Raw genomic sequence first — 20,033 nt, 5'->3', positions numbered from 1 at the left:
GCCATGAAAGCCCCAAATGGGGTTATGAAGAGTTGGACACAACTGAACAATGACACAAACTGTTTTCCAAAAGTGTATAATGTAACTACAATGTGTAGGTTCATTTTTTTTAAAGGTGTATCTCTCCTTAAGTTTACTTAGTAATTCATTTCAACAAAAATTAAGTACCTACTGTGTGCTAAGTTATGGAGATTCTAAGATGAACAAAATAACCCCTATTTTCAACTCATACAGTATAAAGAATGTATTCAGATGAAGAAAATATATTTTGAATACATTTAAGACTAAAGGTAACCCTTCCTCCTTTTCATCTCTAAAAATGAATTCTTTCCCCATAGTGTAGTTTTGGAAAGGACTCCCATCTCTGAATTTTTTTTCAAGGTTGGTTGTAGTGGCTCGCCATATTCAAATCTATCTCTAGTGTAAAGTAGTAGTTGATATAGTTCTATTTGGTAATATAGTGGGCCTAACATAGAAAACTGTTGAAAATAAGAGGACCTGCTTTTTGCTTCTCAGAGATAAAATTCCCTCTTGAAAAATTTAGAGATTTCCTTTCATAGTGGATATATTCTGTTGTCCAATTCTCTCACTTAGACCCCTTCAATTTCTATACCTTTTATATAAAACTTGGTGTTGCCCATCATTTAGCTTCCTGGCTTTGCTTTCAAGAATATGTAAGTAAATTTATATGTTGATTTTCATCCATGTCCCTAACTCCCTGAATGGTATAGCTCAGTTGTTTGGAGTGCTTTGTGCCTCAGCAATGAATGCCAGTTCACAGCTCTCCAGGCTTGAAGTCATGTTTTCAGCCCAGGTACTATTAGTTTTCTAGTATCTCTAATTTAAAAATTTATCGCTCTCCAAAGGAATAATCTCTAAAATGCTCCCCTTCCCTACTCAGGCCTTATCAATCTTGCTTATTGCTTTAAGAACTTATTTTGCCATTCCTAATTGAAATTTTTCAAAGGCAAAAGGAACAGAGTTTTAAAATAACTTAAATATGAAAAGAAACGTATTTCCACTTATCCATTACCTAAATACTTTAGATCAAAAAGGAAGAGATTTATGGAGAATGGAAATGAACAGAATATTTTAAAAATAAAGTATTGCCCTTTTTATAGAATTTTTATAATATGTAATCGTAGCAATAATAAACTTGTGATTACAGCCATTATAATCTGTGTCATTACTGCCTTGGTATTTAAATTGAAAGAAAGTTAAGTGAAGATGAGTTGATTACAGAGGGGAAAGAGTTAAATAGTGAATAGAGTTATGATGGGAGGGAGTTTATGCACGGTTTTTTTTTTAAGGTAGGGGAAAAGTACCAGTCAGGAAGGGAATAAGGATCTATTAGAAGACTGATTGACCAAGAAGGGAAGACTATAGAGAATTCATTGTACCTTCTGTCTTTCTAGATCTTGATATTTTGCAAAGTATAGTAACATCCCCTATTCTGTTTGATAATTACAAAAACTCTGCGCAAGTCTGATTATTATAACTTTACAGAAGCAAAATCTGAAGCATGGAGAGGTTATAAAGAGATATAGCTTGTTGAGGAATATACAGGTAGTTAGTATTAAAGTGAGGGCTAGAGCCAAGATCCCCTGACTCAAGATCCCTACCTCTAGAACTCAGAAGCCCAATTAAGTTAAATGACTTGCTGAAAGTTACACAAGTATTAAGTGTCAGAGGCGGGATTTGCACCCATATCCTCTGACTCCAAAGCCAGTAATCTTAAGAAAACTGATGATACATTCTACATAGTCTAGTCAGTTTGGGAAAATAGTTTTTATCATTGTGCTAACCAACTGATAGATTTAAAAGAGAACTTAGGGAAAAGTTTCTTTCACCTAATAATTTTACAGAAATATTTCACAGATATGAATCTGGAAGGCTATCAAGGCTGTTTCCCTCATTTTATAGATGGAGAATATAATGCTTACTGGCATATGCCTAAAATTAGAGGTTTTAGCTGATGTAAATATTTTCTCTCTATCTCTCTTGTGCAGTTATCTTCTGCTAAAGGAGCAGAACTACACCTTCTAACTCCAGTGATTTCCTAGTAATTACCATGATAGCTTGATTTTTTTTCCCCAAGTAAAAAGAGTGTAGCTAACATAGATATAAATTCAGTGTTTCTAGTTCTTTAGATTAGTGGTCTACAGAGTAGGAGATATATATACTAGGGATACTTTGTCATGAAAGAAAGAAAGAGCTCATTGCTAAATGCTTGGGATACAAACTACTATTAAAATAGTCTCTTTAATGAGCATTAATGAGCATGAACATTAAGGGAAGATAACATTGGGTGGCCAAGAAAGTCTTTAACAGACATGTTAAAGTGATTGGTGATTCGATTCATAGGACAGTTGATTGATAATGGATATGATAGTGTTGATTTGAATACTGTTCTCGTTAATCTCATAAAATTGTAGACTTAGAATTAGAAAAGACTTCACCCTTTCATTTTGGAAACTGAAGCTCAGAGAGGTTTAAGTGACTAGCCCAAGGACACACAGCTAGTAAAGTGTCTGAGACAGGTTCAAGCTATGTCTCTCATGTAGAGTTGGAAGGGGGCAGGGGCACTAGCATAAAGGATACTCACTGAGACTGGGCAAGAGAATGTTTGTCCATTCGAATCACAGTCACAGAAGCAAAGGCTTCTTCTGACCCCGACACCTCTGTGGTCAACCAGTTGTAGGGTGAGAAATGGGGCATATTTTACTTATCCTGAGACAGCCAGTGATGGTCTTGTGTATGCATAACTCAGCTACTCCCTTCACCCAGTGTCATATAATACTTTCTTATTCCTTCCTCTTCCACCACTAGCAGGTAAAACTTAACCACTATTCAGGTAGATGTAGCAGCTGAATTCTCTGTCTGTACACTGTCTCCCCTCACCCCATTCCCACTTTAAAAAAAATTATTTTTATAATATAACTATTAGTATGGTATTTGTATATAATTTATGTATAAATACACACATATTGGGACTGCATATTCGAACTTTTTTACTGATGAGGTGGATGACCAAAAAACTTGGAGAACACTTACTTAGAAATTTGTCTTAAAGCTTGAAGGTAGAGAGTCATATAAAAAACAAATCCATATCAATAATCTTTGTATATTGTCTCTGCTGGTTTGGTTAAATTTTAATCCTATCTTAAAAGTAGTGTTGTCTGAAAATCATTTTGTGACTTCTATCCCTTGAAGGAATTACTTGAGGAATAACTACCATAAAATATTATATTTAAATTAAGTAGGAAGAAGAGCTTCAAGGGGGCATTTAAGATTAGTAGTTTAGTTTAACCATGCCAAAACCCCCTCTTGTTTATTTTGCATTTATTCTGGGGTGGAGGTGGGGGTATTATATACACCTGTTGTCTTCTGCAATAAAATGTAAGCTCCATGAAAGGAGAGATTATTTTTGTCTTTGCCTTTCAATGCTAGCATGGAGTAGATACTTAATAAATGCTTGTTGATTATTTTATTAGTTAGTATTTAGCCACTCAAATCTTTAGTGTTGGTTTGTAAGAATATCTTTGCAGTTTTCCCAAAAAGCATTGTTTTGCATTGCTGCTGTAGTCATTTTTTGACATACAGTAACAAATGATTTTGGCTTTTTCATTGAGTCAGTTAAGTGCTTAATTTTATGAAGTAATGCTATAAAGTGGGATCCTGGTAGCAGCACTTTGCATTTCAATATCACTAGAGCTTTATAAAATATTTGCCTTAGAACAGCCCAGTGAGATGGCTAGTACAAGTATTATTATCTCTGTTATAATAATAACAATAAAAATAGTGACATACCTACATATCCTTTGTAAGGTCTTGAGAGTACTTTTCCACTTACTACAGATGAGTAGTTATCTTAGTGCTCTTTTTGAGTAACAGATGTGATTACATTATTTTCTGTCAGGTAAGTGATAGTTAATAATTACATTAACAGAATGAAATAATAAGCATGGACTCACACCTTTGTGAGAACTCTTCCACATATAATTCAGAAGTGATAGAACCTTTCTTCAGACATCACATTTGCTGTGATGAGGTTTTACTTGCAATAAATGTTTGGTGTTTTTTGGGTTTTGTTTTGTTTGTAAATATATGTATCTTGTAGTCTTTTATGGTTGTTATTTTTATTTTAACAGTAAAATTCTTTGGGTTTTAGTTGCCATTACCCAAGGAGGAGCAATACAGTTGGCTAACAATGGTACAGATGGGGTACAGGGCCTACAAACATTAACTATGACAAATGCAGCTGCCACTCAGGCCAGCACTACCATCCTGCAGTATGCACAGACCACTGACGGACAACAGATCCTTGTACCTAGCAACCAAGTTGTTGTGCAAGGTAAGAAAATTTCAGAATTTTTTAATGTGTTGGGATTGTTCCAGAAGACTGTTAACTTGACAAACTATAGCAACAAAAGTAAGTACAGTATAAGTCACTGTTGGAAAGAATGTTCCAAGATTAAACATTTGTTTTGTTAATTATAGAAACTATAATATTCTTTCTGAAATGTTTCAGCATTTCTGTTGGACTAGAATGTCATGGCACAAAAACAAGTTATTTCCAGGCTTTAAAATGTGGTTTTGCTTTCTTATTGTTTGAGCATATTCAGGAATGAGATGTCATGTCATGTCATAACATGGAAAGTGCACTGAATGAAATTACTTTCCCATTGACTTGCTGTGTAACGTAGGCAAGTCCTTCCACTACTTTGTGTGTCAGTTTTCACATCTGTAGAATGAGGAAGTTGAACTAGATTTTTTAAAGTCCCTTTCTGCATTAAAATTTTTATGTTTTTTTTCCTTGAAAAGACTTTACCACCTCTTCTTTGTAATTAATCAGGGATTGCTTCCTAAAATACTTTATTAAGCTGAAAAATACATTCATGCCAAGATTATGGTAATAGTATAAGTTTTGTTTCCGTGATTCCCTGATAGTAATATTTAGATTTGTTTCTTTGGAAGGACAAGTATAGTTTCGTCCCAGAGGAAATTGCATTCATTCAACTTTTGGTTTGAAAAAAGCCCGTTTCTATTTTGGCTCTAGAATTCATGTAGCGAAGAATTAGTCTTTTTGCTTTTGTTTTTTAGCCATTTGAGTCTTTGAAGAATACTAATTCATGCCACATTGAGAATATAAATAATTAATAATAGATATTAGATTTGTCATTTTAAAAGTAGGGTTTATAAGTTAGAGTAATAGATACTAGACCTATCACTTATTTCCTTAAAAATGTTCCATTGCAGATATAATCCTTTAATCCATATGTCAGGCAGTAACTATTTTGCCTTTTCAATTTAGATATTTTCCTTTTGAATAATCCTTAAAAATCAAATATATATTTTCTTAATTTACTTAAAGAGCGTAGATTTACAGAACATATCCTGTTACTAAAAAGAATAACATTTTGAAAAACAATATACTGCATATTAATGGGAATAAAACACCTTTTCACTTTACATGCAGGTACTCAAAAAATGTAAAGCAGGATGTCAGTGAATTTGAATTCTGAACGTCAGTTTGAAGATGGTAACATGTCTTAGTATATAAATCTTAACTTTTCTCCCCCAAACTACACATTTTAATTGGTACTGATAAGGTGGTGGTAGGTCTTGGGAGTAAATATAAATAATTCATGAAAACTTCAGAATTCTTTGAAATTTTCTTTAAATTTCTTTTCCTTTGGGAGTATAGATACTGAGCCTAGTTTAGAAGCAATTTGTTTGGAAAGAATATCAGTTGTGTTTCTTTCCATAATCATTGTTTATTTTGGTTAGTAGAACACAACGTGAATTTATTTACCAATTAAAACAGTGTCTGCGTGAATAATTTAGTTGTCTCAAAGCAACAATACTTTTTGATAGTGCAAGTTTTGTGTCATTTTAAAAATTATAACAGTTGACCATAATGCTTTATTTTCTCATCCTTTTTGCTACATTTGAAAAGTCTTGGACATTTTTATATCCTTGAAAGAGATTCTGCTTGAAATATTAAAATATGAATTTACTTATAATCAAAAGAAGACATTGAGGACGATGCTCACTGTCTCAGAAGATAATGCAAGCTATTTCCTACTTACCTTTTAGATCTAAAGTTGGTAAGCCTGTTAACTGAATAGAATTATGCTTCAGTGAAATAAAAATGATAATACATAGCAGTACAGGTCAAATCCTTTTCCGTTCAAGTGGCTTTACTCATTGATACATTAAATTAGGAATTAGTTTCCATTGATGACCCGAACAATGCCAGAGTCCTTTAATCCTCTGATCCCACTTTTGTCTTTTGTCATGTTTATAGTGATACTAGTTTAGCAGTTGCAAATTGCAATGCCTTAAAGTCTCATGCATTATATCCCTATTTTTTAATTTCTTTTCAGCTGCCTCTGGAGATGTACAGACATACCAGATTCGAACAGCACCCACCAGTACCATTGCACCTGGTGTTGTTATGGCCTCATCCCCAGCACTTCCCACCCAGCCTGCAGAAGAGGCAGCACGAAAGAGAGAAGTTCGTCTAATGAAGAATAGGTATGTATAATGCACTAACTTAGGTTAAGTTAAAAACCATTTAAATCTTTTAAATGTGCTGTCCTTTGTGAATGAAGATGCACATTTTGTTCTTCTGGAAATGTATGCTTAGCTATTTCACTCACTTCTTTCTCCCTGCCCTCACTTGTGGCCAACAGCATAGATTTATTAGATAACTTATTATGCATACAGTTTATATGCAAAGAGTTTTCATTTTTCTGTAGGAATTCTGTTTGAGAAATCAGTTGTATAGACTTTATCTCATTAGCACTATGCTCTAACCAGATGCACTAACTGAATTATTTTCTTTTTTAAAAGTTGGAAGACATTAAGGTTTTGTGTATGTTTTATTTTCCCTGATAATTGTATTAACTTTACAGATGTATCACTTTATGAATGGCATGTGAATTCAAGGATCTTATACTATGATCATTTTATCATTATTGATGCTAATTCAAGTAATAACACTAGTTCTAAGCATGTGCAATGTCTAATCCCTCTTCATTTATCTTTGGGGTTCCATTTATAGTACTCAGGCTTTCCATCCATCTCTTGATTATCATTCTTGCCATAAGACCACACTATAAGTTGGACACTTACTTCTCAGACATATATATTCTTTTTGATATTACTTTTGCTCCTTCTTATTTGCTCTTTGGCAATGTGCTGAAATTCTATTTATATTTGTACCTGTTTGCATCTTTGCGTTATTCTGTGTTACTTTTAAGTTGGATTCTTATGAGATTATAATAGCCCATGGTTCACAACTAGGTATTAGTAGTACCCCACGTAGTGCTTAAAAGTTTACAAAGTTTATAATCACCATAACCCTATGAGATAGAGTCTACAGATGAATGATGAATGAACCTTAGGTCAGAGAGTTAGTGCCTTGCCTGTGTTTAAAGCTAGTAAATATTGGAGGTGGGATTTGAACTGAGCTCCTTTGACTCCAAATCAAGTGCTCTTTCCCCTGCAACACAGTGTCACTGGGAAAATTTTGGCATTGTGGGGGGCAGAGCCAAGATGGCAGCATGAAAGCAGTGGCTTGCTTGAGCTCTCCCCCAAACCCCTCCAGATACCCATAAAAAAAATGGCTGTAAACAAATTCTAAAGCAGCAGAACAGACAGGGTGAAACAAATTTCCAGCCCAAGACAGCCTGGATGGTTGATTGGGAAGGCTTATCACGCTGGGGTGGGAGCGGAGCACAGTGCGGCTTGGGCACACAGGCCACAGCAAACCTGGAGCAGGCCTCAGAGGACTGAATCACGGGCAGCTGTGGCAGTGTCCAGACTCCTGAATCCACACACACCAAAGACAACTTAGAAGGTCAGTGGGAAAAGTCTGTTTTTGCGGTGAGAGGAGAGCTAGGTCAGAGGCAGTTCCCAGAGTGCAGAGCGCGGGTGCCCGGGCGGTGGCTGTGTCCTGAGCTTCTGGCCCACAGACTGAGGGGGAATCAAGTGGCCGATCAGAGAGGGATTTCAGGAATCTCTTTGCCAGTGCTGAGACAGGAGTCTCTTGCTTTGCCCATGCTTGGTTCTGGGTCACAGTTCTGGGTGGCGGTCCTGGGGTGAGGAGGAGTGCTGGCACGGTGGAGCTTGTAGTGGAGGCGGAGAGAAGACCCTCCTCACAATTCCAAGAGAGAAAAGACTGCTTGTGGCCAGTTACTCAGAGACCAGAGCTCAGGCCAGGAAAAGAGCAAATACCTCCACCCTTATCATAGCACCTTGGAAGAACTGAAAATTTACAGGTCCCTAGAAGTACAAACCCCCGAAGCTTGGGACAGTACATTCTCCACATTGGAAGCAGACTCTTACCTTAACAAAGAGTTTAAAACTCAAGTAATTGGCTGGGATCATGAGCAAACCTCGCAAAAAGAGTCAGACTATATTATCTTACTTTGGTGACAAAGATCAAAACATACAACCAGAAGAAGATGACAAAGTCAAAGCTTCTACATCCAAAGCCTCCAAGAAAAATATGAATCAGTCCCAGGCCTTGGAAGAGCTCAAAAGGGATTTTGAGAAGCAAGTAAGAGTAGAGGAAAAATGGGAAGAGAAATGAAAGTGATGGAAGAAAATCATGAAAAACAAGTCCACAGCTTGCTAAAGGAGACCCAAAATAATACTGAAGAAAATAACACCTTAAAAAATAGCCTAACCCAAATGGCAAAAGAGGCCCAAAAAGCCAATGAGGAGAAGAATGCCCTAAAAAGCAAAATTGGCCAAATGGAAAAGGAAGTCCAAAAGCTTACTGAAGAAAATACTTCCTTAAAAATTAGAATAGAGCAATTGGAAGCTAGTGACTTTATGAGAAATCAAGCACTGTAAACAAATCCAAAAGAATGAAAAATTAGAAAACAATGTGAAATATCTCATTGGAAAAACAACTGACCTGGAAAATAGATCCAGGAGAGAGAATTTAAAAATTATTGGACTATCTGAAAGCCATGATCAAAAAAAGAGCCTAGACATCATCTTTCAAGAAATTATCAAGGAAAACTGCCCTGATATTTAGAACCAGAGGGCAAAATAGAAATTGAAAGAATCCACAATCTCCCCTGAAAGAGATCCCCAAAGGAAAACTCCTAGGAATATTGTAGCCAAATTCCAGAGTTCCCAGGTCAAGGAGAAAATATTGCAAGCAGCCAGAAAGAAACAATTCAAGTATGGTGGAAACACAATCAGGATAACACAAGATTTAGCAGCTTCTACATTAAGGAACCACAGGGCATGAAATATAATATTCTGGAGGGCAAAGGAGATAGGATTACAACCAAGAATCACCTACCCAGCAAAACTGAGTATAATCCTTCAGGGGAAAAAGTGGTCATTCAGTGAAATAGAGGACTTTGAAGCATTCTTGATGAAAAGACCAGAGCTGAATAGAAAATTTGACTTTCAAGTACAAGACTCAAGTGGAACATGAAGAGGTAAACAGGAAAGAGAAATCATAAGAGACTTATTAAGTGAACTGTTTACATTCCTGCATGGAAAGATGATATTTATAATTCATGAGACCTTTGTCAGTATTAGGGTAGTAGGAGGGGGAAAATTATATGGATAGATAGATAGAGGGCACAGGGTGAGTTGAAGGGGTGATATCTGGAGAAAAAAATTAAGGGGAGAGGGAGGATTATACTAGGAGAAGGAGAAAGGGAGAGGTAGAATGGGGTTTATCTACAAAAAGACAAGAAAAGGTTCTTACAGTGGAGGGGAAACAGGGAAGGTGAGAGGAAATGAGGGAATCTTATTCTCATAGGATTTGGCTTAAGGAGGGAATAACATACACACTCAATTGGGTATGGAAATCTGTCTTACCCCATAGGAAAATAGGGGAGGAATGGGACAAGAGAGCAGGGTGATAGAGAGAGGGCAGATTGGGAAAGGGTAATCAGAAGGAAGTACTTCTGAGGAGGGACAGGGTCAAAAGAAAGAATAGAATAAATGGGGGGGCAGGATAGGATTAAGGGAAATAGAGTTGATTTTTCACAACACGTCTACTGTGTAAGTGTTTTGCATAACTGCACACGTATGGCCTGTATTGACTTGCTTGCCTTTTCTGTGAGGGTGGGTGGGGTGGGAGGAAGGGAGAAAATTTGGGACCCAAAGTTTTAAAAACATATGTTTAAAAAAAATGTTTCCACATGCAACTGGGAGATAAGAAATACAGGAAATGAGGTACAGAAATCTGTCCTGCCCTACAGGAAAATAGAAGGGGAAGGGGATGAGAGAAGGGCGGGGAGAGATAGAAGGGAGGGCAGACCAGGGGAAGGGGTATTCAGAATGCATGCCATCTTGGGGTGGGGGAGGGGCAAGATGGGGTAAAAATATGGAATTCAAAATCTTGTGGTAAAAATAAATTTATATACCAAAAAAATAATTTTGACATTGAAGAGATAGGCTTTTATAGCAACAAATAATTCAAGGTCTTTGAAAACACTTTGCAGTTTCCCATTTGTCATCTAGTCCTATGTCATCCTACCATATTCTAGAGGTAGGAGACCTCTATGCTTGAATTGCATAGATTGTTCTATAATAACTGAACACATTATACATCTAGAGTACCTGTCCAAGATTAATACATTGCTGAACTAACCCAATGAATTCCCATTCACTAACCTGGGTAATACATATACCATTTTCATTCACTTTGATTTAACCATCCACAGTGGAAGAATAATATCTTTTAGTGGCTTTTACTATGGATTTCACTAAAGAGACTTTGTCAGGTTCTGGGATCCTGTACAGTTAGTATAATATCCTCTGCAAATAGCATTTTTGAGAACCTTACCATCCGTAGGGATTTGTTTGCTTTGACCTCTGTGGAAATCATCTTCTGTGACACTACAAGAAACTCCTCGAGTGAGTTTGTCTTCCTATTTTGCACATTTCTTGCTGTAATTATATTCAGATTATTGCTCAGATTGTCTCCACAACCACATCTAGCATAATTTTACGTGAAATTTTCAAATACATGTGGAAAACACCTTTTTTTGAGGAAAGCCTTCAAAGTTATTTTATTCTGCTGAACTAACTGCCTTGTTAAAGTACAAGAAAAAAATGGAGTTAAGAGGTTTTTAAATTATTTTTATTTCATTAAATATTTACCAATTACATGTAAAAAAAAATAACAATTAAAAAACAAATTTTGAGTTCCAAATTCTTTTCTTCTTTCCCTCCTTGAGGGAAGGCACTCGATTTTATATCCAACTGTACCTAAAAAGTCAACGCAAAACATATTTCCACATTAGCCATGTTATAAAAGAAAACACAAAATGTAAAAATAAAGTTTTTTGGTTCCATCTACATTCAGAGTTATCACTTCTCTCAAGAGAGGTTTTAAGTTGTAAAGGAATCAGGTGGCAGCAATATTCATGGTAAAGTAGGAAGGTCATGTACTGCTGACAGAGTGGTAAATATTAAGTTACCTAGTGCCTTACTGGGCAGTCTCTGAAACATTAATCTGGAGATAAGCTCACTTGCACCCACTCTTGGTATGATATCTATAGACAGAATCTGATCTTCCCACTTGCTTGGTCCATGCTGATATACACTGTCTTATAGGAGTATTAGGAACCAGGTCAAAATTCCTACCTCAGGGCAAGATGTCTCATCCTACCAGCTTTTGTAATTCTGTGCTCAGTGGAAGGAGCCACTATTCCCACTGGGCAACACTTAGACTTTCTGGCCACTCCTCACACTCCTTGCCACTGCTCAAATCTTTGTATCCCTAGTGCCTATCATTAGTGTAATTGCTGAGTAGATATTTGCTGAATTGAATTAAAATTGAATAAAAATCAACAAACACTAGATATTCTGTGTACCTCTTCCATGTGTGTTAAAATAATGGTGTGATCTAGCATAGTCAAGTCAACAACCATTTTAAGCACGTACTAATAATAATTACATTTGAGCTGAAGATTTGCGGAACATGTTATAAATACTCAATCAGTTGATCCTCACAGTAAGCCTGAGTGGTAGGTACTGTTTTTATATAAGGAAATTGAGGCCCACAGTAGTTAAATGACTTAAACAAAATCACAAAGCTAGTAAGTATCCAGGCTAACTCTTATCTATTACTTTTTTTATTTTATTAATTTATTTTGATTTATCAACAATCACTTCCATATGCTTTTGAGTTTAAAATTTTTCTCCCCTTTCTCCCCACTACCCTCTCCAAGACCGCACACAATCTGATATAGGCTATACATTACATTCCTATTAAACATATTTTCACATTAGTGAAGTTGTAAGTAAAAATTAAAACCAATAGGAGGAACCATCAGAAAGAGGAAACAAAACTCAACAGAAGAGAAAAAAAAGATAGCGATTCAACTTTCACAGTTATGATTACTGTCTATGTCTTTTTCTACATCTTTTTTCCCCCGTTTATGCTTTTCTTTATCCCCCCCCCCCTGTCACTAGTGTTTTGCTTTTGACCACTGCCTCCTTCAGTCTCTCCTCCCTTCTGTTATCCCTTTCCCTTTTCTTCCCCTTTGCCCTTACTGCTTCTTCTTTCCCTTCTAATCCTCCCTCCCTTTTCTTTCCCCTTTTCCCTCCTACTGCCTATAGGCAAGTTAGATTTCTTTACCTAACTGATTATGTTATTCCCTTCTTGAGCCAAATCTGATGAGAGTAAGGTTCAGACAATGCTCACCCCCCTCCCTTCTTTCCCTCTGCTGTAATAGGATTTTCTGTCTTTTCCTGTAATATAATTTGCCCTTGTCTGCCTCCTTTCTCAGATCAGACTAATCCACTTACTTGGATCCATTTAACCCACTTGATTAGATTTTTTTTTACATTACATCAGAGTCAACTAATATCCACCCTCTTTACATATACTCCTTTAACATGGTGTAATAACAATACAGTTCTCAGGAGTTGCAAGTGTCATCTTCCCTTGTAGGGGTGTAAATAGTCCGCCATTATTAACAACATATTGTATCTTTCTGTCCCATTTACCTTTTTGTGTCTTTCTTGAATCTTGTACTTGAAGATCAAATTTTTTGTTGAGCCCTGCTCCTTTTATGAGGAAGGTTTGGAAGTCCCCTAATTGATTGAGTATCCATCTCCTCCCTTGAAAAATCATGCTCATTTTTGCAGAAGTAGTGGATCCTTGGCTGCAATCCAAGCTCCTGCGGTCTTTTAATGTAGAAGCTGCAAGGTCCTGTGTAATCCTGACTGTGGTTCCATGATATTTAAATTGTTTCTTTCTGGCTGCTTGCAGCACCTTCACTTTCATCTGGTAATTTTGGAGTTTTGCTTGGTGTTGTCAATTTGGGATCTCATTCGGGTGGTGAGCAGTGTATTCTTTCTATGGTTATTTTACCTTCTGGTTCTGAGACTTCCAGGCAGGTTTCCTTTATGATTTCCTGAAAGATACTGTCCACGGTCTTTTTTTGGTCATGATTTTCAGGTAGTCCAGTGATTTTTTAAATTGTCTCTCCTGGATCCAATTTCCAGGTCGGTTGTTTTACCAGTGAGGTATTTTATATTTTCATCTATTTTTTCATTTTTTTGTTTCTGTTTGACTGATTCTTGCTGTCTCATAGAGTCAGCATTTGTCCAATTCTAGTTTTTAACAGATTGTTTTCTTCTGTTAGTTTTTGTACTTCCTTCTTCAGTTGGCCAATTGTGTTTTTAAGGGATCTGTTTTCTTCAGTGTACTTTTTTTCCAATTGGTCCATTGTATTTTTTAAGGACTCTTCTACCTCTCTCGTTAGACTTTTAAAATCCTTCTTGAGCTCTTCTAAGAAGGCTTTTTGGACTTCAGACCAGTTCATATTCCCTTTTGATGTTGCAGATGTGGGTTTGTTGACAATGTTGTCCTCTTCAGAATTTCCGTCATGATCTTCACTCATCTCATAATATGAATCTATGGTACCTTTCTTTTTACTCATGGTGTTTCTTTATTCCCTGGCCTTTAAAGAGATTAATCTCTCCTGCTGGGGAACAGAGGGCACTGACTCAAGCTTCTTATGCTGGGAGCCTAGGTCTTGGTCACTGGCTTTGTGTTCTGGGGCCTCTTATGTTGGCAGTTGGAGGCTGTAGGGTTTTGGCAGCTAACCTCATGTTGGGCTGGAATCAGCAAGGCTGGAACTTTCAGGCAATTCTAGGTTGCCTTCTTTTCCTTTCCTTTAGCTTTCTTCAGCTCCTTTAGATGGGTGCTGCAGGGTGTTTATCTGCGTGGGGCCCTTTGTAGTGCTGCTTCCCTTATTTTTGCTGAGGCACTGGGAGACCCATTTGCTGGGCTGCTGCCCTGCTTCTCTCCGTCTTTCTTCTAGTTCAGCTGTTCCAGGGTTTGTTTGTTTTTCTTTTTCTGGGGTGATATTTTCTGGGTTTTCTAACTCTGTCTATTCCACTACATAACTGCCTACTATGTGCAAGGCCTGCTAGTTGCTGAGAATACCCCCCAAAAGGCATAAAAAGCTTACAATCTAATGCAAACATTATGCAAACCACCGTGTACAAATAAGAAACAAGATAAATTGGAGATATCTCAGAGGGAAGACACTGCTGCATTAAGGGGAAAAGACATAGAAAATTGTCTGCTTAAGTCTACCTTTTCTCATCTTACGTTTTCGTCATCAAGGACCCCCTCAGTGTGAAGATTTTATTTAAAAATTAGAAAGTAAACATGGGTAGATTTTTTTTGTAATGTCCCTGGGATGGAGATATCTGTCTCAGTATAAACACCAGTTGTGATCTTTTAGAGATCAATTTTCAGGATATTTGTTGTCTTTAAAATTGCCATGAATTTCTTCAATTTGTATTTGGTCTGCTCTTTTATATTGAATCTTATTGAGCTCCACTACAACTTCCTCACATGGTCTGTGGAATGCAGATGTGAAAGAGCCCAAATATGGCTCTATTCCATTTCACATATATTTGTTGTCCTCTTTCTGGTTTTCCTTTTAAATGCCATGGCTTATGAATCTCATGCCATCCTACAGGTTTATTTTACCTTTAATGCTTTTCATTGTTTTCTGAGGTGATTCTCATATTTTCAGCCTTGTCTATAATGGTTTGCCGCTATTGCCTTTTGTTGACGTGTCTTTCTCCTTGGCAAGGAAAGCAAATATTTACTGACTGTGGCAGTTGTGAGGCATTGAATAACTCTCATGGATACACAGTCATTTCTGGAATCACAGATTTTCCACAATCTTTCTTTTTGATTGTGGCAAATTATAAAATGTTTTTCCTAGAAAGAGGGTTAGTTACTTTATTTCCCTTCTTGTCTCTTTTCTGCTTAGCAGCAGTAAAATTTGTATCATCTCAAAAGGTACTTGTCTAGCCTTCAAGATTTCTAAACTGTCCATTTTCAGATTCGTATAAGCAGTTCTGACTCTTTGGCCTTTTCATTGAACTTGTGAGAAAATTTTTTTGATCTTTGAATCTGCCAATATGGGTATGACCAAGACAGAGACTGCAGTGTATTACACTAGATTACACTCAAGCCACTCAACAAGCCATCCCACTCTTTCGTTGAAAATCATCCTACATTAAAATTTGGTATGAGTAGGGTGGTGTTTGTGGGAGAAATTTCGTAACTATTAAAATCTGATTAAATGACCAGCCTGCATGGAAGAAGCATGAAGGAAAAAGGACTGCTATATACCTGCTCAGCTTCTGGTTTTGGATAGGGAGAGGCAGGACATGAGAGCCAGGGGCCCTGATCATTCTAGAGGTCAAGGTTAATGTGAGAGACATGATAGTTAAGGCCTGAGCCAAGCTTCATCTTACCATTTGCTTTCTGGAGGTTGTTTTGATAAACTAGGACTTGCCTAGGCACATAATAGGTACTTTGACTAAATGTCTCTTAATTCCTTCTTAGTATTGCTGGCATTGTCCCCACCAGCCCTGCAATTTTGACAAGGCATACTCAGAGAACAATAGAATTGGTAGCAAAGGGACCTCCCAGGCAAATCTGTGGACAGCAGAGAATGATAGCTGAGGACATGCCAGTAGTTCCAACTCTTGTCATCTTTCCTTGTACCTTTTCGTCGCTGTTATTGCCTTTCTAATTACCAGGATTCCATACCGTAGATTTTTCCCCTCTGTTCACTGACTTTACATCTCCTATTCTAGTAGTACGCTGTCTCCTTTCCTATCTGTTCCATGGATGTTTGTATTGAAAAGGAGTACTTTATATTTTGCTCAGTATTACTCTCTTCCTAACAGACTGCTGCTTCCTGTCCTCCTATCCCCACTTCCAGTCATCTTTTTCTAGAACCTCAATTCTTATTTTCTAAGTCCCTGGAGCCTAGTTACATTTTATAATCTGTATCTTACTTCCCCAGATCATATCTGTAGCTGTAGAGGATTGTAGACTTGACCAGCTCAAGGCTGTTCAAAGTTAGGATGTTTATGTATCAAAAGTCATAGTAATAGTTTTCTGTTAACTGTCATCTCTGCTCAAGGGGAGTTTCCCCATGCCATGGTGGTTTCTGCTTACTACAGAATCTCCTGCATAAATCCGTGATGCTAATCTGTGTGAAATTATCTACACTTCTCTGTGTCAAGTCAACAAGTGTTTCTCTGCTTTGTTCCAGGCATTTGCTAAGCCTGAGCAAAAGGAAGAAAACCTCTCCTCTCCTTAAGCAGTTTGCATTCTAGTGGGGGAGGACAGTACAAAAAGGCTGGAAAATATGGGGAGGAATGGACAGGGGTGACCCACAGAGGAAACATGAAACTCTGGAGCATTAAGAGTAGAACCCAGAGCAATGTACATGGTAGGCCTGGTGCTTTTCCCTAAAGTGAAGGTTTTGGGAGGAAACAACCAGAGGAAAGGGCCGTCGACCCAAGGGGATCTGTCTTCCAGTGTGAGAAGGCAGGTCAGGTGTGGTGGCAAAGGAATAAAGGAATGAGCCTGACTGACCTGGGTCACTTCCTTAAAATAGAAGTATCTAGGAGGTAATGACCAATCAGGGGAAGGGACTGCAGGGTCAGGAATCTCCCACAATGAGAAGGCTACAGAAATGGAGGGATTTTCCACAATAAAGAAGCTGTTCTTAGAGCATAATGGAGAGGCAGCTTCCATGTGCTTCTGAAATATTTTCAATTCAATAAACATTTTTTAAGGGTCTTCTATGTGCCAGAAGCTATGCTAAGCACTGGGGATGCAAATAAGAAAAGAAAAAAACGGTCCTTGCCCTTAAGAAGCTGACAGTCTAACAGGGGGAAGGTAACAGAGGATACTCGGCACAAGGGTACCCAGCACAGGAACATCTTGTTCAGTGAGGTTGAAACCAAGCAGAGCAGCAGATGTGGAATGAGCTGCAAAGTCCAGGTTCTGCCATAGTCTATAAAGGAAAACTTGAGCTAACCATACCTCCATGCTGCAAACACAAAACAGTCTGTTAAGTAGCTTTTGCTTAGGTTGTGGAAGGATGCTGTACTTAGGTTTTATTACAATTTCCAAGTTTCTCGTGATTCATGTGGGATTTTTTTTTCTTTTCTCTCTCACCTTTGAATTAGAGTTTTTCCTGTTTTATTTGACTGGAATGAGATAGTATTATGGTTTCATCCACAAAATGACAGCCTTCCCCTGCCTGTTCAGGAGCACATCCACAATTGAAGTCTAGGGAAGAAATAAATAGTGCTTATCATGGTGGGGGTGGGAGGGTTTGACATTTGTGAAGAGGGTAAAATCCGAGAACTTTTCTCCTCATCCATTTATAGTGGCCTTCATCCTTCTTAAATAAGTGACTCAGATTTTATCTCCTAAAACAAGATAAAACTGAAGGGACGTAACTAGTTGTAGGGTAGCTGGTATGACAATGTGGTCACTTTTATTACATAATTCAAAAAAGAAATCCAAAACACTTGGGATCACTTCACAGTTTTCAGCTGATTTATCAGTGATAGTTTGTGCAAGTATTTTCCTACTCTGCTGTTTCTCCTCTAATTTCATCATTTACAAAAAGTTTTTAGTATTTAAAATAGTTTATTTTGTTTTTTATCATCTATCCCTTATTTGGTTGACTATTCTACCTATAGCCATAGTTGTGAAATATTTTTATTTCCTTTTCTTCTCATTTTTGTATACTTCTGGGAACATTTCTGCACAAATTATTAGGGATTCATTAACCTTTTAGAGAAGTAGCTTAGAATAGCTTCTAAAGAGTTGTCCTTGGTGTCATGAAGACCTAGGTTTAAGCTGCTGACACATACTGATGATTAACTCTAGGAACTCATATAATTTCTTAGTGCTGCTAGGCAGCTCTCAACTACTATAAATTGCAGATCTGTATAGGTAAAGAAGAATGTCTTCCTCCATGAAATCACAGATCTTGACCAAAATAATATTAACCCATTCAGCATTGTTACCAGCTGCTACTTTTTATGTCTTTGGTAAGATGTTAATTCAAGGCTCAACCAGATTAATTGAGGACACTCAGTTATTGTCTGATTTCTAAGGAGGGAGAGGTTAGAAGGTATATTCTTTACCTCAAGATTCTTGTTTGTTTGTTTGTTTCTTTTAAGACTGGGTCTCCCCATCTTGCTCAGGCTGGAAATCCCACCGTTGATCAGCATGGGAGCTTTGGCCTTATCTATCTCCAGCCAGTTCATGCCTCCTAAGAAAACCTGAGAAACCTAAGAAAACATCTTTCTCCCCCTACACCCTCCCAGCTCACCATATTAATACCAGATTTAGTTTAGACAACCAATCTACCATAACCCATTGCAGCTCAGAACTCCCAGGTTCTAGATCCAGCCTCAGCCTCTCCAGTAGGTTATATTACAAGTGTATATACCACCTCATCTGGCCAAATTCTCTGTTTAACTTAGGGGATTATACCTTATTAACCTGTTGTATCATCTTATTTTTGAAGCACTTCTCACTCCATTTACTATATGCAGGCTATCCTTTCTAAGGTTTTCCTGGGAGCAAGGAAGACAGAAAGAAGAGAATTAGATTTGAAAGAAGACCCTTTTTGTCTGAGAACCCTCTCTGCCCTAAGGAATGGCAAGACTATTTAATCTTAAAACAGTCTCCTTTTAGACTCTGATTTTCAAATTTTAAGTAATTCTCTCCCCCAGAATTGTCACCCCACGCTTTTCATAAAACGAGGAATGCAAATCATTTTAGTCTGTTTTATTCAAATAAAAAATGAATTGCTGTTGTTATAACAACATTTTAAGCGTATAATAAAAATGTAACATGTAGTTAGGCCTGAAGTCAAGAAGACTTGAATTCAAATTCAGCCTCAGATGTACTAACTGTGTGACCTTGGGCACGTCACTTAACCTTTGTTTGCCGTAGTCTGTTAGAAAAGGAAATGGCAAACCTCTCCAGTGTCTTTGCCAAGAAAACCCCAGGGACAACATGGTCCATAGGGTCATGAAGAGTTGGACACAACTGAACAGCAACAACAAACAACATGAAGCTATTTATTAATAAAGTCTTTTATGAGTATCATTTATAACAAAAAGTTAATTTGGGGGCACAGAGTTTCTTACTGTGGCACTGACATTCTCCTTAATTTTTCATTTATACTTTATTTTTTACATCACCTACATTTCCCTCTGTCCTTTCCTTGAAGTATATGCCTATTAAGGATGTGGACATTTTGGCCATTTTATATGCATAATTCCAAATTTCTTTCTGTAATGGTTGTAACTAATTCACAAGTGAATCAATAGAGTATCAATGTGTCTGTCTTCCTCAAACTCCCTCTAACAATTACAATTCTTCTTTTTTATTTGCCAATCTAAGAATAGCTTAGCCTTTAAATTAAAATGAGAATTACTTTTATAAACCAAACAAGTGATTATTATTAATAAGTAGGTCTTGGGAGTGATGGGGGCTTTAAATTGAGAAACTTTTTTAAAAATTTAAACTTTACTATTCATAGCTCCAACTTTTCATAGTTATTTATCTTTCTGGGTGAGAGTGTGAATTTAAGGACCTTGCATTGATTTATTTAGCATATTCAGTTGTGTTTTGGTTTTTTGGTTGTTGGTTTTGTGTTTTGTTTTGTTTTTTCCAA

The 20,033-nt window shown here is 37.2% G+C and overlaps 1 protein-coding gene across 3 annotated transcripts in view; it reads left to right on the top strand.

Moving 5' to 3' along the window:
* The window catches only part of CREB1 (cAMP responsive element binding protein 1), a 91,006-nt gene that overhangs the window by 48,646 nt on the left and 22,327 nt on the right, over window positions 1-20,033 (top strand). For 2 of the 3 annotated variants that reach the window (XR_013483359.1, XM_021008676.2), the window contains exons 6-7: window positions 4,172-4,354; window positions 6,390-6,540. Coding sequence is in view for 2 of the 3 variants with exons in the window: in XM_021008676.2 (XP_020864335.1) it covers window positions 4,172-4,354; window positions 6,390-6,540 (334 nt within the window). In the remaining variant the exon portion in view is untranslated. Of the gene's footprint in view, window positions 1-4,171; window positions 4,355-5,452; window positions 5,543-6,389; window positions 6,541-20,033 lie in introns of those variants that run through there. The other variant, XM_021008677.2, reaches the window with a different exon arrangement.

This window comes from Phascolarctos cinereus, unplaced genomic scaffold (assembly GCF_003287225.1).
Source record: "Phascolarctos cinereus isolate Bilbo 61053 unplaced genomic scaffold, phaCin_HiC Scaffold_7;HRSCAF=346, whole genome shotgun sequence".
Lineage (NCBI taxonomy): Eukaryota > Metazoa > Chordata > Mammalia > Diprotodontia > Phascolarctidae > Phascolarctos > Phascolarctos cinereus.
Note: the sequence above shows the minus strand (reverse complement) of the source record. Positions and strands in the feature narration are given on the sequence as shown.